Source organism: Tachypleus tridentatus, chromosome 6 (assembly GCF_004210375.1).
Source record: "Tachypleus tridentatus isolate NWPU-2018 chromosome 6, ASM421037v1, whole genome shotgun sequence".
Taxonomy (NCBI): Eukaryota; Metazoa; Arthropoda; class Merostomata; order Xiphosura; family Limulidae; genus Tachypleus; species Tachypleus tridentatus.
In genome coordinates, this window is record NC_134830.1 from 159,901,745 (window position 1) to 159,927,589 (window position 25,845).

General features: G+C 33.9%; 1 protein-coding gene and 1 pseudogene across 3 annotated transcripts in view; one reads left to right on the forward strand and one right to left on the reverse strand.

Moving 5' to 3' along the window:
- LOC143254278 (receptor-transporting protein 3-like) overlaps positions 1 to 25,845 on the reverse strand; it is a 62,919-nt pseudogene that overhangs the window by 29,030 nt on the left and 8,044 nt on the right. Inside the window, exon 2 of the transcript XR_013030123.1 lies at positions 8,019 to 8,192. The product of XR_013030123.1 is annotated as a receptor-transporting protein 3-like (transcript). The remainder of the gene's footprint in view (positions 1 to 8,018; positions 8,193 to 25,845) is intronic.
- The window catches only part of LOC143254279 (U-Kazal-Dg21.2-like), an 87,314-nt gene that overhangs the window by 7,905 nt on the left and 53,564 nt on the right, over positions 1 to 25,845 (forward strand). The window contains exon 1 of one of the 2 annotated variants that reach the window (XM_076509184.1): positions 5,315 to 5,602. The exons of the other annotated variant lie outside the window; for it this stretch is intronic. Within the exon in view, the coding sequence (XP_076365299.1) occupies positions 5,563 to 5,602 (40 nt within the window). The 5' untranslated portion in view covers positions 5,315 to 5,562. Of the gene's footprint in view, positions 1 to 5,314; positions 5,603 to 25,845 lie in introns of those variants that run through there. 2 annotated transcript variants of the gene reach the window in all.

Here is a 25,845-nt window from a genome sequence, read left to right on the forward strand (position 1 = left end):
ACTATATCATAATATCAAATGGTAGTCCTGTTGTAACACTATGTCATAATATCAAATGGTAGTCCCGTTGTAACACGATGTCATAATATTAAATAGTAGTCCCGTTGTAACACTATGTCATAATATCAAATGGTAGTCCTGTTGTGACACTATGTCATAATATCAAATGGTAGTCCTGTTGTGACACTATGTCATAATATCAAATGGTAGTCCCATTGTAACACTATGTCATAATATTAAATGGTAGTCCCGTTGTAGCACTATGTCATAATATCAAATGGTAGTCCCGTTGTAACACTATGTCGTAATATCAAAGGGCGATACTGTTGTGACACTGTGTTATGGGGTAAGTGGTTCCATGGTGGCACTATGTCGTGGTGTAAGTGGTCCCATAGTGTCACAATATCTTGGTGTAATTGGTTCCATGGTGACACTATGTCGCAGTGTAAGTAACCCCCATGGTGACATTATGTCGCAGTGTAAGTAACCCCATGGTGACACTATGTCGCAGTGTAAGTAACCTCCATGGTGACACTATGTCGCAGTGTAAGTAACCCCCATGGTGACATTATGTCGTAGTGTAAGTAACCCCCATGGTGACACTATGTCGCAGTGTAAGTAACCCCATGGTGACACTACGTCGTAGTGTAAGTAACCCCATGGTGACACTACGTCGTGATAACAACAGAACATCTTTTAATACGCTGCTTCTTACAAAAAATACTTTAGTTTATCTTGTATTAATTTAGTTTCGTCAGTGAGTTACAATTCTCTGTTATCACATTGGGTTTGAAAATGTCTTTGTTTTTAGGACGTCAGGGACCAATATCTAAAGATTTGATGGCTTTTTGAGTTTCACAACAAAACGTTCGAAATATATATAAAAAATATTGCTAGGTCCGACTTATCACAACATATCTGGCATAATTACAATCATGTCCGAAGCCGTTACTTGCTGCTTTACTGTCATATGCTATTATGGACACCCCTCAGGTGCAAGTCTGAAGGCTTATAACGTTGAAAATCGGACTTCTATAGCCGCGGTGGGCAGAGCACAGATAGCTTTATGTTTAACAACAAAGAAAAATGTTATTATGAACCATTCTATAACGAACAAAGTCATGGACCACGAGCAGTTTAATGTATAGATATTTTAAGGTTAAATGGTCAGTTTGTAACCGTTTATTTGTTTGTAGTTTAAGTTCAAAACTATACTGCCCACTGGGGGTATCGAAAACTGATACTGCTGTGCCGCTGGGGGAGCTTCTAACTGACGACACTATAGCAAAAATATCGAAAAGAACTGAACCGCATTTGCGCAGATTTTCGCTATCTTCACTAATCCTTGCATGTTATAATACAAGGGGGTACTTATACACAGAAACCCCCTGGCTTGAAGTATGGGAGTGTTGGGTATCTGCCGGAGTTCATAAAAGTGTCGAGTTTGATCAAGGGGATCACATCCCCTCCAAGTCACTTTGTTCTCATCGATTATTCGTCGACAACTCACGCAAAGCTACACGACTGCAATTTTTTTTAAAAGACGTAAACTGTCGTATGTTAACCTTGCTGTTAGAAAATATGACGTCAGCCACTTCAGGAAATATTTGTTTCTAGTATCGAAGTTGAAGCAGCTTGTAACATCGGGTAGGCTGATTTACTTTTCGGTTTCTTTGCTTTCCAAGTTTTATGGTAAACCTATTGTAAACAATATAGCAAGAGAAAGACCTTTTTGAACTTAAAAGATAAACACGTGCATAGACGCTGGCTTCTTCTTTATTCACATTTTTAACATAATGGAAACCGAATATAACGTTTCCATCACATCGCCAGGAGTTACGGTTTTGTTCAAGACTTTTCAATACCCTCCACACATCCCGTATTATAAACACGATTCCGTCATAAGTGAAGAGAAACAACAACAAAAGAAGTTATATACATGTAATTCCTTGAGGTAGAAAAGTCTATTTGATACACGTACTAGAAGAACTAATACGACACTACACAGTTTTGTAGTCACATGTACAGATCAAATACATGAACTACACATTACATTGTAAATAACACTTCGGAAGAGCACGTTGCAGTACGCATTTTTATTATTTTAAAGCACTGGATATTTTTATTACGTTCGGATACATTTTAGTTTCTAAAATAAATTTACCTTTATTGACTTGATCAGACGACTTTTGCAAAGTTGGTAATAACCAGATGACGTGGTGACGTTTGTTTGGAAACTTTGCGCCAAGCTACACGAGCGCTATCTGCGCTAGCCGTCCCTAATTTAGCAGTATAAGACTAGAGGGAATGCAGCTAGCCATCACCACCCACCGCCAACTCTTGGGCTATTCTTTTACCGACGGGTCTAACCATCACTTATAACGCCCCAATGGCTGAGAGGGCGAGCATGTTTGGTGCGACGGAGATTCGAACCCGCGACCCTCATATTACGAGTCGAGTGCTTTAACCACTTGGCCATGCCGGGCCGGTGTCGTTTGACTCGTCTGCCTTTCTTTGTATATTTTGTTTGTTTGTTTTAAGTACAAAGTACAAAGCAACACAATGAGCTTTCTGCGCTCTGCCCACTACGGGTATCGAACATACCGCTGTGCCACTGGAAGGGGGGCTTTTGTATATGCATATGCACATGCGCACGTGTGTATAAAAATTTTGTAACAGATATGTTAACTTTTACATCCGCGGGACAAATAATCAAAATCCATGCTTTATATTTATTGAAGCCCTCAACGGCTTTCACTTTTAAAGCACGCGAAACGAGTAAGTACATGTTTCGACGTCTTCTTCGCCACGTGAGTAGTTATTTACAAGACAGAATTTATATATATATGTACATTTTTTTCCTGTAAATAACTATGAAACGTGGAGTGTAATTGTTTATTAAATTTCAAATGATACCAAAGTCCCGATCGTTCATATTGATGGTAAAATGTAGCAGAGTAGGAGAGTTATCTGAAGAATAGGAGAAACACAGATTTTTGGGATACGCCGTATATCAGACTTAACCTGTAGTCTGTTCTGTATGTATACATACACGCAACTGGATAGATTGGTATAATAAACGTAGGTGAGAATATATACATGCACAAGTGTTAATAGAATCTGAACTGTCTCACACGTTTTGTTGGTTAATCGGATCCGAAGTAACTACAGAAGTTTCTTGAATTATTTTAACCTGTTGACCTCTTGACGTCAAGAAGCAAGATGAAGACTGATAAATAATTGAAACCAAAACCTTATATTTCCTGTACTTAAACATTTTATATTTTTTTCCATACTGAGCTATCACTTCCTGTTAGTTCTAACGGATTATGTCTTCTCAGGTGAAAGTTTAGCTTTTTCTACTTATTATGGGATGACACTGGTTAGCGTGCCGAGCTGTGAATATGAAAATTTATGGTTCGCATTCCATTTCCAGAAAACCACGCTACACACATTAAAGCCGTGGGTGCGTTATAAGAGATGGACTGTTCGAGTTTGGCGTAATGCACTCACTACTCTTTAACGTGTTAATGGAACTTACCCTAAAGAGAACTCAATATAAAATGTGCCTGATCTGGTGTATGTCCACAATATCTTATTGTGTGGCTGTACGTTCGACGCCGCTGTTGGGACTTGACACTTCAATGTCTAATAATGGCCGGTTTCAACCCATTTCAGCATGTAGATAAATTTTTCGGTCATACTGTGAAGAGATAGATGGTTACTGGATGTAGTTCTTGCACACGCTACTGAAGGTCACAGCGGTACAAGACTGACTTTGACCTATGTTCACGTGTGAAGTCCACGGTTTTCTCTTGTTCTAAGCAGTTGTTGAAAAGAGTTCTCAGATTCGAAGAAATCTTCAGCTACGAAACACAACACCCAATAAACACACAACAGAAGAAACTGATTTAGAACGGTAGCCTTGTAACCATGTCATATAACCACGTAACCATGTCATATAATTAGAAAAACTGATGAAACGTTTGACAAATTTGAAATTTGTGAACAAAGAATTGTTTGACATATTCCAGGACATTTTCTTCAAAAACTTAAAAACAGAACTACAAACTAATACATTCGTAGTAACTGAAGAACCACCGACGCATTTTGTTTGTTCTTCTAATACTCAGCAATGATTGTTTGTTCTTCTAATACTCAGCAATGATTGTTTGTTCTTCTAATACTCAGCAATGATTGTTTGTTCTGCTAATACTCAGCAATGATTGTTTGTTCTGCTAATACTCAGCAATGATTGTTTGTTCTTCTAATACTCAGCAATGATTGTTTGTTCTTCTAATACTCAGCAATGATTGTTTGTTCTGCTAATACTCAGCAATGATTGTTTGTTCTGCTAATACTCAGCAATGATTGTTTGTTCTGCTAATACTCAGCAATGATTGTTTGTTCTGCTAATACTCAGCAATGATTGTTTGTTCTTCTAATACTCAGCAATGATTGTTTGTTCTTCTAATACTCAGCAATGATTGTTTGTTCTTCTAATACTCAGCAATGATTGTTTGTTCTTCTAATACTCAGCAATGATTGTTTGTTCTTCTAATACTCAGCAATGATTGTTTGTTCTTCTAATACTCAGCAATGATTGTTTGTTCTGCTAATACTCAGCAATGATTGTTTGTTCTGCTAATACTCAGCAATGATTGTTTGTTCTTCTAATACTCAGCAATGATTGTTTGTTCTTCTAATACTCAGCAATGATTGTTTGTTCTGCTAATACTCAGCAATGATTGTTTGTTCTGCTAATACTCAGCAATGATTGTTTGTTCTGCTAATACTCAGCAATGATTGTTTGTTCTTCTAATACTCAGCAATGATTGTTTGTTCTGCTAATACTCAGCAATGATTGTTTGTTCTTCTAATACTCAGCAATGATTGTTTGTTCTTCTCAGCAATGATTGTTTGTTCTGCTAATACTCAGCAATGATTGTTTGTTCTGCTAATACTCAGCAATGATTGTTTGTTCTTCTAATACTCAGCAATGATTGTTTGTTCTGCTAATACTCAGCAATGATTGTTTGTTCTTCTAATACTCAGCAATGATTGTTTGTTCTGCTAATACTCAGCAATGATTGTTTGTTCTGCTAATACTTGATTTCTTCTAATACTCAGCAATGATTGTTTGTTCTGCTAATACTCAGCAATGATTGTTTGTTCTGCTAATACTCAGCAATGACATTGCAATTTACAATTTCTGTTACTCAACTAAATGTTTATTGCTAAGGTTATACAAACGGGCTGCTGCGACCACCCCCAAGTATCAAGACCAGATACTGAGTGTTATGAGCCTTAAGAGATATCCATGAGCCACCAGGGGGCACTCAACCAAATAATCGTTATACCTGTTACGTAATATTTTTCCAATTCCATCAGAATACTACTCTTACTTAGGCCTATTCGATGTGGAAATTATATACTTACTTCTAGGTTTATACTGTTGCTTGACATTGTTGGAAATTTATCAGATTTGTTTTTCTCATAATTTTAATTATGGATGTTCCCCAGTGGTAAAACCAGCTTTTCGACTCTCGATCAACCGATGCAATGAACAAGTTGTGGGAACCAGGATATGACTATTTAGCAGGTTTGTTAAGTAAATAATTGTAATTTTATAACATGGTGGTAGAGGCTAGAAATTAATCCGATATAACACCTAATCATGTTCTACCAGAATTATCTTCTGGCGTTTTAAAAACATTTTCTTTATTGTAGTAACTTTATAGCATTCAGTATTCCTGCCAAGTAGCTTTGTACATTACGTAATGGAATTTCTCCATAGAAACTGTTCTCTTTACCTAATGGACTTCTATCGTCACGTGTGATTATTTAGACATATTTATGTTACCATGGTTACCTTTTCTTGCTGTTCTCTTTCTTCACGTAGTAATTTTCACTCAGTCTTAATGGTAATCAGGATTTTGATACGACTGAAAGTTAAAACAATAGTCTATGTTTTGAAATTCTGTTGTATTTTAATATAAAGACTTTCCCGTTATTTTCAACCGTACCACACCAGAAGGACGTTTGATTCACTCCTCTATTTCCAAGACATCACACCAGAAAGACATTAGACTCACTCCTCTGTTTTCAACCATACCACACCAGAAAGACGTTAGACTCACTCCTCTATTTCCAAGACATCACACCAGAAAGACAGTAGACTCACTCCTCTGTTTTCAACCATACCACACCAGAAAGACGTTAGACTCACTCCTCTATTTCCAAGACATCACACCAGAAAGACAGTAGACTCACTCCTCTGTTTTCAACCATACCACACCAGAAAGACGTTAGACTCACTCCTCTATTTCCAAGACATCACACCAGAAAGACAGTAGACTCACTCCTCTGTTTTTAACCATACCACACCAGAAAGACAGTAGACTCACTCCTCTGTTTTCAACCATACCACACCAGAAAGACGTTAGACTCACTCCTCTATTTCCAAGACATCACACCAGAAAGACAGTAGACTCACTCCTCTGTTTTTAACCACACCACACCAGAAAGACAGTAGACTCACTCCTCTGTTTTCAACCATACCACACCAGAAAGACGTTAGACTCACTCCTCTGTTTTCAACCATACCACACCAGAAAGACGTTAGACTCACTCCTCTATTTCCAACACCACACTAGAAAGACCTCTTTTTATGGTCTCAAGGTTAAGGCGATTGACTCGCAATCTGTGATTTGCAGGATTGGACCCCGTCACCGACACTGCTCACTCTTTTAGCCTTGGAGAGCTTTATAATGTCACGATCGATCCCACTATTCGTTGGTAAAAGAGTAGCCCAACAGCTAGCGATGTGTGGAGATGACTAGGTGCCTTCTCTTTAGTCTTACACCGCTAAATTAGGTACGGTTAGCGCGGATGACACTCGTGTCCACGTCTATGTATGTGCTGTGTCCACCAAAGGGAATAAAACCCCTGCTTTTAGCGTTGTAGATCCAAAGACTTACCTCCGTTCCACTGGAAGACTGCAATTAGAGAGGGGATATATACATACACGCACGCATATATATATATATACATATATATAAAATTGTAATATTACGTAAAACAATAAAAACAACGCAGTTTCAAAACAGACATGTATCACCTGGGCATATAACATACGATGGGCAGTTGATCAATGTACCTGGTTTTCATGTAAGGTTTAGGTATGCCGTGTGAATTTAACACTGGGGTATGCGGTGTGAATTTAACACTGTTCTTTATGGTGTCATCTTCTCTCTTTTTTTGTAAATATATATACATGCATGTGCGTGTCTGTGTTTGAAGGTTATAAGTACAGGTTTAGTGAGTAGTTTGTCAAATTCTATTAAAGATAAGTTAATCACAGCCATTCTTTCCCTCTCCAATGAACAAGCTATTCTTTAATCAAGCTGTTACTTCAGATAGTTCAAAAGAACAGAATTAGGCTAAGTGCAAACTAGGGTAATAGACAGCTGTCATACAAGTTTCGGTTTCAACTCCTGTAATGGAAATAGAAGAAAAAATGATGCAATATTTTTGACGCTGGTGTTAACAGTGAACATTACTAACGTGGCTTCAGAAGAAAAGATGGGATTTTTGTACCTCTACCTTGCTGTGGTAAGACGTTGATACGATACGTGGATAACGTGCTTCAAGGCGTCATTTGTACGTTTAATATCTTCGTGATGTTTACTGCACCTTTTTTTTTTAATTTCGCGCAAACCTACACAAGGGTTATATGTGTTAACCGTCCCTAATTTAGCAGTGTAAGACCACTACAGTGTCATCACCACCTACCACCAACTCTTGGGCTATTCTTTTGCCAACGAGTAATGGCATTGACCGGCACAGTATAACGCCCCCACGGCTGAAAGGACGAGTATGTTTGGTGTAACGAGGATTCGAACCCGCGACCTTCAGATTACAGGTTGAATGTCTTAACCACCTGGCCAATCCGGCCCTATTGCAAAATACACCCGTTTTGAGTGCTATCGGAAATATTGTAATCAGGTGGTATTGACATGGTTTGACGTCGTATGCATTTCTTGCAAGGTCTACTGACTTGGTAGCGAATCCGCAGGTCCATGGTTTGCGACCCGTTGCCGTAGAATCATTCTCTGCTCTTCTGTGGCACGGATGCGTTATAAACGTGACAGCCTAGTATTCAACCGAAATGTATGCTTCTTGTCCGTGATCTAAACACATTTTCTATTGGTCAACCAAAGTTATTCTCCAGTATGATTTACAACTTTGAATTACATGTAACTTTATACGTTCTAAACGTCGAAATTAATAATTTAACACAAGACCTAAGTCGTCTTTCTTGAAAGGCTCTGTCTGCCATGCTGGGAGTTCTTCCTTCATGAGGAAATCAAATAGTTTGGGAAAACGTTACTAAGTGAATTGTCCCCCCCCCCCACGTGGCCGGGTTTCGATACTCGTGGTGGGCAGAGCACAAATTGATTTTTGTGTAACTTTGAGCTCAACTACATACAAACTAAGTGAACTAAAAGGTTTAATTAAATCACAAATAAGTCAATTTCTGCACGACGTAATATTAAATTGTTGAATGAAGCACCCTCCCCGTTAAGAGGTGTCAAAACAAATTGTACGATTCATACTAATTAGTTAAATAAAAATCCCTGTCAAAGGCAATATATGTTTTCCTACTGTTTGTAAAGAGGTTAAAACAACATTGTTTTTTGTGATAGATGTAGAATCAGTAAAACATTTATAGATGTACACCCGTTACGTGGTTATAGTTGTACAACCGTTAGGTGGGGTAATTTTATCAAGAAAAAAAAAAAAAAGAAGATAGATTATTTAAAATCTTTAAACATTTTGTTGTTTAGACACAGAAAAACAACATATGATAAAAATGTTATGTCTGAATATCTTATGGGAAACCATGCAGGCATCTGGATGTTAAGCCTGAATATCTTATAGGAAACTATGCAGACAGATAAATGCTAAGCCTGAATATCTTAAGAAAAATTATGCAGGTAGGTGGATGCTAAGCCTAAATATCCTCTGAAAAACGATGCTGACATCTGGACGACCTAGAAGCAATGCTGACTGTGCAATGTTAACACACATACACAAATACTGTACAATATCATACATAATGTCCCCAGGGCATCGCTTTTACCTGGTCTGTATAACCAAACAACTTAATTACATAACCTGAGGAAGAACGTTTGCCCTGAATATTTTAATAGTGTAATAATAGCACGTGCGTATTAAAACGCGAGCGCCTGCGCACGTACAAAAAAAAAAAATGGGCGTGCTTTACTGGTTAGCCTTCTCGGAATGTGAATCCGATGAACCACAGTTCGAAACCATTTTAAACAAGAATATGGTCCGCATTGTGGAGACGTTGGTGTGCGTTATGAGAGTGACTATTACGTCATACAACTGAACGTAATAAGGGCAACTCAAGATATAGCGATGCTGCGCTTTAGCTTCCTTTCTTCTAACCTATCAGCTTAAAACTAAAGGCAGTTATGGAGAGGTGTAGCCTTGCACGTAAATTAATTACAAAAAATAATTTGTTTTGTTTTTGTCTTTCGTGCAAAGCTACACGAGGGCTCTCTGCGCTAGCCGTCCCTAATTTAGCAGTGTAAGACTAAAGGGAAGGCAGCTAGTCATTACCACCCACCGCCAGCTATGGGGCTACTCTTTTCCCGATGAATAGTGGGATTGACTGTCACATTATAACGCCCCTACGGTTGAAAGGGCGAGCATGTTTGGTGCGACTGGGATTCGAACCCGCGACTCTCAGATGACGAGTCGAACGCCTTAACCCACCTGGCCATACTGAGCCTACAAAGATAAGTAAACCTTTCTAGCGTAATAATACATGTTTATTGAAGAATCTGTTTAACACAGGACGCCCTCGCTTAACAGGTGCAATTGGATTTCCAAGTAAACCGTCAAAGGAAAACAAATTCTATATCAGTTGAGCATGTACGTTGGAACAAAACTGATAATACAAAGTCACATCAACTTGCTAACGTGTGAACGTAATGAAAAACACGTGTGATTATTGGTAAACTTCTGAAATTAAGATTTGAAAGAAGCTTCAATAAGTACGCAATCTATGCGAGGTGTTCAATTATTACTCAAACTTAGATGCAAAAAAATGTATCACTTTTATCGATACAAAGAAAAGAGACCACCTAGAAGGCCTGACTACAAGTAGAAGTAGATATAACTTAAACAACAGCGCTTGGTGCAAAAGTTCCTGGAACCAGAACTACTGCTACCCGTTTGCCTGACAGACAAGAAATTATATAATTGTGTTTGTGGCCAAGCTACTCAGTTTATCTTCCCCATTCGTCAGTTTGAACTATTGACCAGAGTTAAGACAGCCAGACATCAATTAGTGCTAACACACTCACAGCTTGAAGTTTTGGAAATGTTTTGTGGTATCGCACGGATTCGAATTCGGGTCACCAACTCCGAAATTTAGAGGTCTAGAAGACAAGAAAAAACTTGAAAAAATTCAACTGATGTCTTTCAAAGAACAATTAAATGGCATCTCATAACTAAGCTTTATATACTGACCTGTCCGACGTTCTTTTCTCAGTGGTGCATGAAGATCAAAAACAAAGAAAGAAAATATAAGATAACTAAACAGTATTATTTCATTTTGTTTGGAATTTGTTTGGAAATTTCGCACAAAGCTACTCGAGGGCTATCTGTGCTAGCCGTCCCTAATTTTGCAGTGTAAGACTAGAGGGAAGGCAGCTAGTCATCACCACCCACCGCCAACTCTTGGGCTACTCTTTTACCAACGAAAGTGGGATTGACCGTCACATTATACATATAATGTTTAGCGCGATAACTAACGAGTCGCAGCCTTATTATGCCGGGCCTATTTCATTTTATTATTATAATATGGAAATTAGATTTAAAATTTGTTTCAGCGTTAGGGGACGTTAATATTTATCAAATGTACTTCTGCAGGGTCCCCGAAAGTCTCTTCTTTCAAGAGTAGACGAAAGCAAAATTCAAAGTAGCAAATATTTTTATTTCTTGCGTTTGAAGTTCATATGTCATATTATGTTGTAGCCTGCAGAGTGAATAATTATTCTCGTGATGCATGCGCATATTCTACAGATGCCACGACCGTATAACTTGGAACGTTCAGCGTCCGTTATGTGACGTCATTTCAGGGTCTACTGACTGATGGACAGACAACACTTTAGTTAAAATAGGTGACCCTTCAGGCGACCTTTGATCCCCTCTCGGGAAAATGACAATGAAATCTCCTGGGTATAATAAAATATAAATTTTGTGAGTCCTATATGTGGGATACTTCTTGATAATATCACGTTTGTTTATTTTTGTTCTTTTATAGAACCCACTTGTACTTTAATACAGTATTTATATGTGACGTCAGCCATGTCTGTCAAGGAGTTTTATTTTGTTACTTTTATATAACTACGCAATAAACACAAAATAGTTTGTGGTTGCGTAAGCTCTTGATAACCATAAAAATACAATTCTTTTCTACTACTAGAGGGCGATAAAATTACAAGAACGTAATTTTGGATCTAGTGCGTATTAGCCTATAATGTTTGAATGAGATATTATACACAGACGTTGTGTGGCATATTGCGGGGGAGAGATTTATACATAATAAACTGCACAAGTACACATGATCATAACACACACAAACACACATATATATGGGTATGTCTTGTAAGTGGTTTTATTACAAACAAAATAGCTTCTTAGGAAACCGTGTATGACACGTTCGATTAAACTATCAGAAATAGCTTGAATAGTTTCATTAACAGCCACAATGAGGCTCTGTTGGTATAAATTATCAAAAAACTTGTATTTGAACAATCGTAACAGAAGCCTTAGAAATCGAATTCTAGTCACTTGCTATTTTTGTTCTGCTTTAAGCTCTATTAATTTTAAGCTAACGAAACAGACTGAGAACTTTTAAGCCTACAAATTATAACATCGAATGATATTGCACGGATTTATCTTAACCACATATGGCATTAATTTCACTTAATCGTATCATCTTATTAAGCATATAACCACCTCTGAAGCAGTTGATGTACTTAACATTTTGTGCATCTATATAGTTTGTATATATGTAGATAAATAGATGTCTGGCTAGATGAAATTCAAACATGTGCTTAACTAAGTCTATTTTACACTTTTCTAATGGTGAAACCTTAGAGAATTTTTACCTATTAACCGTCAGAATCTTTTCTTTAAGCTGAACTCTAATCTTTTGGTGTATCTTAACCTAAACGGCACTTCGTACTTACAATGGCTGATGTTCTAAGTTTTAAACCATTAATCAGAGGGAGAGCAGTCAGTCAGTAGTAACAACTGCTACATTTTTTTTACCCAGCTATTAGAGTTGACAGTTGAAAGTGCGAAGCGTATGCAGCAGCTTAGAGACTCGAATCTTGGATCTTCCCATTCGTACTGGGCTATGATAACCGCTAAGCCTGGTCCGTCACAACTCTGCTGTGATTTTAAACTCCAAAAATTTTTATCGTTGTTGATAGCGTAGCATAACATTCCGTTAACACTTATAACACGGTGTATTGTTGTTGTTAGAGTTGTGTTTCTTATAACAAGTTCTATTGTTGTTGTTGGTCTTGTGTTTCTTATAATCGTTTATTGTTGTTGTTGTGTTTCTTGTAAAAACGAATATTTTTGTTGGTGGTATATTGCTACTTATGACAAAATGTATTGTTGTTTTTGGTGTTTTGATCCAAAACCAAGATACATTGATTTTGTTGATGTTGTACTCCCCTAACAAGTCGTATTATTGTTGTTGTACTCCTCTAACAAGTCATATTATTATTGTTGATGTTGTACTCCTCTAACAAGTCGTATAATTATTGTTGATGTTGTACTCCTCTAACAAGTCATATTATTATTATTGTGGTTGTACTCCTCTAACAAGTCGTATTATTGTTGATGTTGTACTTCTCTAACAAGTCGTATTATTGATGTTGTACTCCTCTAACAAGTCGTATTATTATTATTGATGTTATACTCCTCTAACAAGTCGTATTATTGTTGTTGTACTCCTCTAACAGGTCGTATTATTATTATTGATGTTATACTCCTCTAACAAGTCGTATTATTGTTGTTGTACTTCTCTAACAAGTCGTATTATTATTATTGATGTTATACTCCTCTAACAAGTCGTATTATTGTTGTTGTACTCCTCTAACAGGACGTATTATTATTATTGATGTTATACTCCTCTAACAAGTCGTATTATTATTATTGTTGATGTTATACTCCTCTAACAAGTCGTATTATTGTTGATGTACTTCTCTAACAAGTCGTATTATTGATGTTGTACTCCTCTAACAAGTCGTATTATTATTATTGATGTTATACTCCTCTAACAAGTCGTATTATTGTTGTTGTACTCCTCTAACAGGTCGTATTATTATTATTGATGTTATACTCCTCTAACAAGTCGTATTATTGTTCTTGTACTTCTCTAACAAGTCGTATTATTATTATAGATGTTATAATCCTCTAACAAGTCGTATTATTGTTGTTGAACTCCTCTAACAAGTCGTATTATTATTATTGATGTTATACTCCTCTAACAAGTAGTATTATTGTTGTTGTACTCCTCTAACAGGTCGTATTATTATTATTGATGTTATACTCCTCTAACAAGTCGTATTATTGTTGATGTTGTACTCCTCTAACAAGTCGTATTATTGTTGTTGTACTCCTCTAAAAGGTCGTATTATTATTATTGATGTCATACTCCTCTAACAAGTTGTATTATTGTTGATGTTGTACTTCTCTAACAAGTCGTATTATTATTATTGATGTTATACTCCTCTAACAAGTCGTATTATTGTTGTTGTACTCCTCTAACACGTCGTATTATTATTATTGATGTTATACTCCTCTAACAAGTCGTATTATTATTATTGTTGATGTTATACTCCTCTAACAAGTCGTATTATTGTTGATGTACTTCTCTAACAAGTCGTATTATTATTATTGATGTTATACTCCTCTAACAGGTCGTATTATTGTTGTTGTACTTCTCTAACAAGTCGTATTATTGTTGTTGTACTCCTCTAACAGGTCGTATTATTATTATAGATGTTATACTCCTCTAACAAGTCGTATTATTGTTGTTGAACTTCTCTAACAAGTCGTATTATTATTGATGTTGTACTCCTCTAACAGGTCGTATTATTGTTGTTGTACTCCTCTAACAGTCGTATTATTATTATTGATGTTATAGTCCTCTAACAAGTCGTATTATTGTTGATGTTGTACTTCTCTAACAAGTCGTATTATTATTATTGATGTTATACTCCTCTAACAAGTCGTATTATTGTTGTTGTACTCCTCTAACAGGTCGTATTATTATTATTGATGTTATACTCCTCTAACAAGTCGTATTATTGTTGATGTTGTACTCCTCTAACAAGTCGTATTATTGATGTTGTACTCCTCTAACAAGTCATATTATTATTATTGATGTTATACTCCTCTAACAAGTCGTATTATTGTTGTTGTACTCCTCTAACAGGTCGTATTATTATTATTGATGTTATACTCCTCTAACAAGTCGTATTATTATTATTGATGTTATACTCCTCTAACAAGTCGTATTATTGTTGTTGTACTCCTTTAACAGGTCGTATTATTATTATTGATGTTATACTCCTCTAACAGGTCGTATTATTATTATTGATGTTATACTCATCTAACAAGTCGTATTATTGATGTACTCCTCTAACAAGTCGTATTATTGATGTTGTACTCCTCTAACAAGTCGTATTCTTGATGTTGTACTCCTCTAACAAGTCGTATTATTATTATTGATGTTATACTCCTCTAAAAAGTCGTATTATTGTTGTTGTACTCCTCTAACAGGTCGTATTATTGATGTTGTACTCCTCTAACAAGTCGTATTATTATTATTGATGTTATACTCCTCTAAAAAGTCGTATTATTGTTGTTGTACTCCTCTAACAGGTCGTATTATTGATGTTATACTCCTCTAAAAAGTCGTATTATTGTTGTTGTACTCCTCTAACAGGTCGTATTATTGATGTTGTACTCCTCTAACAAGTCGTATTATTGATGTTGTACTCCTCTAACAAGTCGTATTATTATTATTGATGTTATACTCCTCTAAAAAGTCGTATTATTGTTGTTGTACTCCTCTAACAGGTCGTATTATTATTATTGATGTTATACTCCTCTAACAAGTCGTATTATTGTTGTTAAACTTCTCTAACAAGTCGTATTATTATTATTGATGTTATACTCCTCTAACAAGTCGTATTATTGTTGTTGTACTCCTCTAACAGGTCGTATTATTATTAATGATGTTATACTCCTCTAACAAGTCGTATTATTGTTGTTGTACTCCTCTAACAGGTCGTATTATTATTATTGATGTTATACTCCTCTAACAAGTCGTATTATTGTTGATGTTGTACTTCTCTAACAAATCGTATTATTATTATTGATGTTATACTCCTCTAACAAGTCGTATTATTGTTTTTGTACTCCTCTAACAGGTCGTATTATTATTATTGATGTTATACTACTCTAACAAGTCGTATTATTGTTGTTTTACTTCTCTAACAAGTCGTATTATTATTGATGTTGTACTTCTCTAACAAGTCGTATTATTGTTGTTGTACTCCTCTAACAGTCGTATTATCATTATTGATGTTATAGTCCTCTAACAAGTCGTATTATTGTTGATGTTGTACTTCTCTAACAAGTCGTATTATTATTATTGATGTTATACTCCTCTAACAAGTCGTATTATTGTTGTTGTACTCCTCTAACAAGTCGTATTATTATTGATGTGTTATACTCCTCTAACAAGTCGTATTATTATTATTAACAAGTCGTATTATTGATGTTGTACTCCTCTAACAAGTCGTATTATTATTATTGATGTTTATCCTCTAACAAGTCGTATTATTGTTGTTGTACTCCTCTAACAAGTCGTATTATTATTATTGATGTTATACTCCTCTAACAAGTCGTATTATTGTTGATGTTGTACTCCTCTAACAAGTCGTATTATTGATGTTGTACTCCTCTAACAAGTCGTATTATTATTATTGATGTTATACTCCTCTAACAAGTCGTATTATTGTTGATGTTGTACTCCTCTAACAAGTCGTATTATTATTATTGATGTTATACTCCTCTAACAAGTCGTATTATTGTTGTTGTACTTCTCTAACAAGTCGTATTATTATTGTTGTTGTACTCCTCTAACAAGTCGTATTATTATTGTTGATGTTATACTCCTCTAACAAGTCGTATTATTATTATTGTGGTTGTACTCCTCTAACAAGTCGTATTATTGTTGATGTTGTATTTCTCTAACAAGTCGTATTATTGATGTTGTACTCCTCTAACAAGTCGTATTATTATTATTGATGTTATACTCCTCTAACAAGTCGTATTATTGTTGATGTTGTACTTCTCTAACAAGTCGTATTATTATTATTGATGTTATACTCCTCTAACAAGTCGTATTATTGTTGTTGTACTTCTCTAACAAGTCGTATTATTGATGTTGTACTCCTCTAACAAGTCGTATTATTGTTGTTGTACTCCTCTAACAAGTCGTATTATTACTATTGATGTTATACTCCTATAACAAGTCGTATTATTGTTGTTGTACTTCTCTAACAAGTCGTATTATTATTATTGATGTTATACTCCTCTAACAAGTCGTATTATTGTTGATGTTGTATTTCTCAAACAAGTCGTATTATTGATGTTGTACTCCTCTAACAAGTCGTATTATTATTATTGATGTTATACTCCTCTAACAAGTCGTATTATTGTTGATGTTGTACTCCTCTAACAGGTCGTATTATTATTATTGATGTTATACTCCTCTAACAAGTCGTATTATTGTTGTTTTACTTCTCTAACAAGTCGTATTATTATTGATGTTGTACTTCTCTAACAAGTCGTATTATTGTTGTTGTACTCCTCTAACAGGTCGTATTATTACTATTGATGTTATACTCCTATAACAAGTCGTATTATTGTTGTTGTACTTCTCTAACAGGTCGTATTATTATTATTGATGTTATACTCCTCTAACAAGTCGTATTATTGTTGATTTTGTACTTCTCTAACAAGTCGTATTATTATTGATGTTATACTCCTCTAACAAGTCGTATTATTGTTGTTGTACTCCTCTAACAGGTTGTATTATTATTATTGATGTTATACTCCTCTAACAAGTCGTATTATTGTTGTTGTACTTCTCTAACAAGTCGTATTATTATTATTGATGTTATACTCCTCTAACAAGTCGTATTATTGTTGTTGTACTCCTCTAACAGGTCGTATTATTATTATTGATGTTATACTCCTCTAACAAGTCGTATTATTGTTGATGTTGTACTTCTCTAACAAGTCGTATTATTATTGATGTTATACTCCTCTAACAAGTCGTATTATTGTTGTTGTACTCCTCTAACAGGTCGTATTATTATTATTGATGTTATACTCCTCTAATAGGTCGTATTATTATTATTGATGTTATACTCCTCTAACAAGTCGTATTATTGTTGTTGTACTCCTCTAACAGGTCGTATTATTATTATTGATGTTATACTCCTCTAACAAGTCGTATTATTGTTGTTGTACTTCTCTAACAAGTCGTATTATTATTGATGTTATACTTCTCTAACAAGTCGTATTATTGTTGTTGTACTCCTCTAACAGGTCGTATTATTATTATTGATGTTATACTCCTCTAACAAGTCGTATTATTGTTGTTGTACTTCTCTAACAAGTCGTATTATTATTATTGATGTTATACTCCTCTAACAAGTCGTATTATTGTTGTTTACTCCTCTAACAGGTCGTATTATTATTATTGATGTTATACTCCTCTAACAAGTCGTATTATTGTTGTTGTACTTCTCTAACAAGTCGTATTATTATTGATGTTGTACTCCTCTAACAAGTCGTATTATTATTGTTGATGTTGTACTCCTCTAACAAATCATATTATTATTATTGTTGTTGTACTCCTCTAACAAGTCGTATTATTGTTGATGTTGTACTTCTCTAACAAGTCGTATTATTGATGTTGTACTCCTCTAACAAGTCGTATTATTATTATTGATGTTATACTCCTCTAACAAGTCGTATTATTGTTGATGTTGTACTTCTCTAACAAGTCGTGTTATTATTATTGATGTTATACTCCTCTAACAAGTCGTATTATTGTTGTTGTACTTCTCTAACAAGTCGTATTATTGTTGTTGTACTCCTCTAACAGGTCGTATTATTATTATTTATAACAGGTCGATTATTATTGATGTTATACCTCTAACAAGTCGTATTATTGTTGATGTTGTACTCCTCTAATAAGTCGTATTATTATTATTGATGTTATACTCCTCTAACAAGTCGTATTATTGTTGTTGTACTTCTCTAACAAGTCGTATTATTGTTGTTGTACTCCTCTAACAGGTCGTATTATTACTATTGATGTTATACTCCTCTAACAAGTCATATTATTGTTGTTGTACTTCTCTAACAAGTCGTATTATTATTATTGATGTTATACTCCTCTAACAAGTCGTATTATTGTTGTTGTACTCCTCTAACAGGTCGTATTATTATTATTGATGTTATACTCCTCTAACAAGTCGTATTATTGTTGATGTTGTATTTCTCTAACAAGTCGTATTATTATTATTGATGTTATACTCCTCTAACAAGTCGTATTATTGTTGTTGTACACCTCTAACAGGTCGTATTATTATTATTGATGTTATACTACTTTAACAAGTCGTATTATTGTTGTTTTACTTCTCTAACAAGTCGTATTATTATTGATGTTGTACTTCTCTAACAAGTCGTATTAGTGTTGTTGTACTCCTCTAACAGGTCGTATTATTATTATTGATGTTATACTCCTCTAACAAGTCGTATTATTGTTGTTGTACTTCTCTAACAAGTCGTATTATTATTATTGATGTTATACTCCTCTAACAAGTCGTATTATTGTTGTTGTACTCCTCTAACAGGTCGTATTATTATTATTGATGTTATACTCCTCTAACAAGTCGTATTATTGTTGATGTTGTACTTCTCTAACAAGTCGTATTATTATTATTGATGTTATACTCCTCTAACAAGTCGTATTATTGTTGTTGTACTCCTCTAACAGGTCGTATTATTATTATTGATGTTATACTCCTCTAACAAGTCGTATTATTGTTGTTGTACTCCTCTAACAGGTCGTATTATTATTATTGATGTTATACTCCTCTAACAAGTCGTATTATTGTTGTTGTACTTCTCTAACAAGTCGTATTATTATTGATGTTATACTTCTCTAACAAGTCGTATTATTGTTGTTGTACTCCTCTAACAGGTCGTATTATTATTATTGATGTTATACTCCTCTAACAAGTCGTATTATTGTTGTTGTACTTCTCTAACAAGTCGTATTATTATTATTGATGTTATACTCCTCTAACAAGTCGTATTATTGTTGTTGTACTCCTCTAACAGGTCGTATTATTATTATTGATGTTATACTCCTCTAACAAGTCGTATTATTGTTGTTGTACTTCTCTAACAAGTCGTATTATTATTGATGTTGTACTCCTCTAACACGTCGTATTATTATTGTTGATGTTGTACTCCTCTAACAAATCATATTATTATTATTGTTGTTGTACTCCTCTAACAAGTCGTATTATTGTTGATGTTGTACTTCTCTAACAAGTCGTATTATTGATGTTGTACTCCTCTAACAAGTCGTATTATTATTATTGATGTTATACTCCTCTAACAAGTCGTATTATTGTTGATGTTGTACTTCTCTAACAAGTCGTATTATTATTATTGATGTTATACTCCTCTAACAAGTCGTATTATTGTTGTTGTACTTCTCTAACAAGTCGTATTATTGTTGTTGTACTCCTCTAACAGGTCGTATTATTATTATTGATGTTATACTCCTCTAACAAGTCGTATTATTGTTGATGTTGTACTCCTCTAATAAGTCGTATTATTATTATTGATGTTATACTCCTCTAACAAGTCGTATTATTGTTGTTGTACTTCTCTAACAAGTCGTATTATTATTATTGATGTTATACTCCTCTAACAAGTCGTATTATTATTATTGTGGTTGTACTCCTCTAACAAGTCGTATTATTGTTGATGTTGTACTTCTCTAACAAGTCGTATTATTGATGTTGTACTCCTCTAACAAGTCGTATTATTATTATTGATGTTATACTCCTCTAACAAGTCGTATTATTGTTGATGTTGTACTCCTCTAACAGGTCGTATTATTATTATTGATGTTATACTCCTCTAACAAGTCGTATTATTGTTGTTGTACTCCTCTAACAGGTCGTATTATTATTATTGATGTTATACTCCTCTAACAAGTCGTATTATTGTTGTTTTACTTCTCTAACAAGTCGTATTATTATTGATGTTGTACTTCTCTAACAAGTCGTATTATTATTGTTGATGTTGTACTCCTCTAACAAGTCATATTATTATTATTGTGGTTGTACTCCTTTAACAAGTCGTATTATTGTTGATGTTGTATTTCTCTAACAAGTCGTATTATTGATGTTTTACTCCTCTAACAAGTCGTATTATTGTTGTTGTACTCCTCTAATAGGTCGTATTATTATTATTGATGTTATACTTCTCTAACAAGTCGTATTATTGTTGTTGTACTTCTCTAACAAGTCGTATTATTATTGATGTTGTACTCCTCTAACAGGTCGTATTATTGTTGTTGTACTCCTCTAACAAGTCATATTATTATTGTTGATGTTGCACTTTTCTAACAAGTCATATTATTATTATTGTGGTTGTACTCCTCTAACAAGTCGTATTATTGTTGTTGTACTTCTCTAACAAGTCGTATTATTATTATTGTTGTTGTACTCCTCTAACAAGTCGTATTGTTGTTGATGTTGTACTCCTCTAACAGGTCGTATTATTGTTGTTGTACTTCTCTAACAAGTCGTATTATTATTGATGTTGTACTCCTTTAACAGGTCGTATTATTGTTGTTGTACTCCTCTAACAAGTCGTATTATTGTTGATGTTGTACTCCTCTAACAGGTCGTATTATTGTTGTTGTACTCTTCTAACAAGTTTGTATTATTGTTGATGTTGTACTCCTCTAACAAGTCGTATTATTGTTGTTCATGTTCTACTTCTCTAACAAGTCGTATTATTGTTCATGTTGTACTCCTCTAACAAGTCGTATTATTATTATTATTGATTGTTGTACTCCTCTAACAAGTCGTATTATTGTTGTTGTACTTCTCTAACAAGTCGTATTATTATTATTGTTGTTGTACTCCTCTAACAAGTCGTATTATTGTTGTTGTACTTCTCTAACAAGTCGTATTATTGTTGTTGTTGTACTCCTCTAACAAGTCGTATTATTATTATTGATGTTATACTCCTCTAACAAGTCGTATTATTGTTGTTGTACTTCTCTAACAAGTCGTATTATTATTATTGATGTTATACTCCTCTAACAAGTCGTATTATTATTATTGTGGTTGTACTCCTCTAACAAGTCGTATTATTGTTGATGTTGTACTTCTCTAACAAGTCGTATTATTATTATTGATGTTATACTTCTCTAACAAGTCGTATTATTGTTGTTGTTGTACTCCTCTAACAAGTCGTATTATTGTTGTTGTACTCCTCTAACAAGTCGTATTATTATTATTGATGTTGTACTCCTCTAACAAGTCGTATTATTGTTGATGTTGTACTTCTCTAACAAGTCGTATTATTATTGATGTTATACTCCTCTAACAAGTCGTATTATTGTTGTTGTACTTCTCTAACAAGTCGTATTATTATTGTTGATGTTGTACTCCTCTAACAAGTCGTATTATTATCTACAAGTGTATTATTGTACTACTCCTCTAACAAGTCGTATTATTGTTGATGTTGTACTCTCTAACAAGTCGTATTATTATTATTGATGTTATACTACCCCTCTAACAAGTCGTATTATTGTTGTGTATTATTGTACTCCTCTAACAAGTCGTATTATTGATGTTGTACTCTCTAACAAGTCGTATTATTATTATTGTTGATGTTATACTCCTCTAACAAGTCGTATTATTGTTGTTGTACTTCTCTAACAAGTCGTATTATTATTATGTTTACTCCTCTAACAAGTCGTATTATTGTTACTCCTCTAACAAGTCGTATTATTGTTAGTCGTATTATTATTATTGATGTTATACCCTCTAACAAGTCGTATTATTGTATGTTGTACTTCTCTAACAAGTCGTATTATTATTATTGATGTTGTGTACCCTCTAACAAGTCTCTAACAAGTCGTATTATTATTATTGATGTTATACTCCTCTAACAAGTCGTATTATTGTTGATGTTGTACTCCTCTAACAGGTCGTATTATTATTATTGATGTTATACTCCTCTAACAAGTCGTATTATTGTTGATGTTGTACTTCTCTAACAAGTCGTATTATTGTTGATTATTGATGTTATATGTTATACCTCTAACAAGTCGTATTATTGTTGTTGTACCTCTAACAAGTCGTATTATTGTTGTTGTACTCCTCTAACAAGTCGTATTATTATTATTGATGTTATACTCCTCTAACAAGTCGTATTATTGTTGATGTTGTACTTCTCTAACAAGTCGTATTATTATTATTGATGTTATACTTCTCTAACAAGTCGTATTATTGTTGTTGTACTTCTCTAACAAGTCGTATTATTATTGTTGTTGTTATACCCTCTAACAAGTCGTATTATTATTATTGATGTTATACTCCTCTAACAAGTCGTATTATTGTTGATGTTGTACTCCCTCTAACAAGTCGTATTATTATTGATGTTATACTCCTCTAACAAGTCGTATTATTGTTGTTGTACTTCTCTAACAAGTCGTATTATTATTATTGATGTTATACTCCTCTAACAAGTCGTATTATTATTATTGTGGTTGTACTCCTCTAACAAGTCGTATTATTATTATTGATGTTGTACTCCTCTAACAAGTCGTATTATTGTTGTTGTACTCCTCTAACAGGTCGTATTATTATTATTGATGTTATACTCCTCTAACAAGTCGTATTATTGTTGTTTTACTTCTCTAACAAGTCGTATTATTATTGATGTTGTACTCCTCTAACAAGTCGTATTATTATTGTTGATGTTGTACTCCTCTAACAAGTCATATTATTATTATTGATGTTGTACCCTCTAACAAGTCGTATTATTATTATTGATGTATTTGTACTCCTCTAACAAGTCGTATTATTATTGTTGTTGTACTTCTCTAACAAGTCGTATTATTGTTGTTGTACTCTAACCTCTAACAAGTCGTATTATTATTATTGATGTTATACTCCTCTAACAAGTCGTATTATTGTTGATGTTGTACTCCTCTAACAAGTCGTATTATTATTATTGATGTTATACTACCTCTAACAAGTCGTATTATTGTTGTTGTACTTCTCTAACAAGTCGTATTATTATTATTGATGTTTATACTCCTCTAACAAGTCGTATTATTATTATTGTTGTTGTACTACCTCTAACAAGTCGTATTATTGTTGATGTTGTACTTACTCTAACAAGTCGTATTATTGTTGATGTTGTACTCCTCTAACAAGTCGTATTATTATTATTGATGTTATACTCCTCTAACAAGTCGTATTATTGTTGATGTTGTACTCCTCTAACAGGTCGTATTATTATTATTGATGTTATACTCCTCTAACAAGTCGTATTATTGTTGTTGTACTCCTCTAACAGGTCGTATTATTATTATTGATGTTATACTCCTCTAACAAGTCGTATTATTGTTGTTATTACTCTCTAACAAGTCGTATTATTATTGATGTTGTACTTCTCTAACAAGTCGTATTATTATTGTTGTATTATTGTTGTTACTACCTCTAACAAGTCGTATTATTATTATTGTGTTGTACTCCTTTAACAAGTCGTATTATTGTTGATGTTGTATTTCTCTAACAAGTCGTATTATTGATGTTGTTTGTACTCCTCTAACAAGTCGTATTATTGTTGTTGTACTCCTCTAACAAGTCGTATTATTATTATTGATGTTATACTCCTCTAACAAGTCGTATTATTGTTGTTTTGTTGTACTCTAACAAGTCGTATTATTGTTGTTGTACCCTCTAACAAGTCGTATTATTGTTGATGTTGTACCCTCTAACAGGTCGTATTATTGTTGTTGTCCTCTAACAAGTCGTATTATTGTTGATGTTGTACTCCTCTAACAAGTCGTATTATTGTTGTTCATGTTCTACTCCTCTAACAAGTCGTATTATTGTTCATGTTCTACTCCTCTAACAAGTCGTATTATTGTTGTTGATGTTGTACTCCTCTAACAAGTCGTATTATTATTATTGTTGTTGTACTTCTCTAACAAGTCGTATTATTATTATTGTTGTTGTACTCAAGTCGTATTAACAAGTCGTATTATTGTTGTTGTACTCCTCTAACAAGTCGTATTATGTACTACCCTCTAACAAGTCGTATTATTGTTGATGTTGTACTCCTCTAACAAGTCGTTCTACCCCTCTAACAAGTCGTATTATTGTTGTTTGTACTACTCTCTAACAAGTCGTATTATTGTTGTTGTACTCCTCTAACAAGTCGTATTATTATTATTGTTGTTGTACTCCTCTAACAAGTCGTATTATTGTTGATGTTGTACTCCTCTAACAAGTCGTATTATTGTTGTTCATGTTCTACTTCTCTAACAAGTCGTATTATTGTTCATGTTGTACTCCTCTAACAAGTCGTATTATTATTATTGATGTTATACTCCTCTAACAAGTCGTATTATTGTTGATGTTGTACTTCTCTAACAAGTCGTATTATTATTATTGATGTTATACTCCTCTAACAAGTCGTATTATTGTTGTTGTACTTCTCTAACAAGTCGTATTATTGTTGTTGTACTCCTCTAACAGGTCGTATTATTATTATTGATGTTATACTCCTCTAACAAGTCGTATTATTGTTGTTGTACTTCTCTAACAAGTCGTATTATTATTATTGATGTTATACTCCTCTAACAAGTCGTATTATTATTATGTGTCCTAACAAGTCGTATTATTATTATTGATGTTATAGTCCTCTAACAAGTCGTATTATTGTTGTTGTACTTCTCTAACAAGTCGTATTATTATTATTGATGTTATACTTCTCTAACAAGTCGTATTATTGTTGTTTTACTTCTCTAACAAGTTGTATTATTATTGATGTTGTACTCCTCTAACAAGTCGTATTATTGTTGTTGATGTTGTACTCCTCTAACAAGTCGTATTATTGTTGATGTTGTACTCCTCTAACAAGTCGTATTATTGTTGATGTTGTACTCCTCTAACAAGTCGTATTATTGTTGTTGTAACAAGTCGTATTATTATTATTGTTGTTGTACTCCTCTAACAAGTCGTATTATTGTTATTGTACCTCTAACAAGTGTATTATTGTTGTTATTCTACCTCTAACAAGTCGTATTATTATTACTCCTCTAACAAGTCGTATTATTGTTGTTGATGTTGTACTCCTCTAACAAGTCGTATTATTGTTGATGTTGTACTCTTAACAAGTCGTATTATTGTTGTTGTACCCTCTAACAAGTCGTATTATTGTTGTATGTTCTACGTATTATTGTTGTTGATGTTGTCCTCTTAACAAGTCGTATTATTATTATTGATGTTATACTTCTCTAACAAGTCGTATTATTGTTGTTGTACTTCTCTAACAAGTCGTATTATTGTTGATGTTGTACTCCTC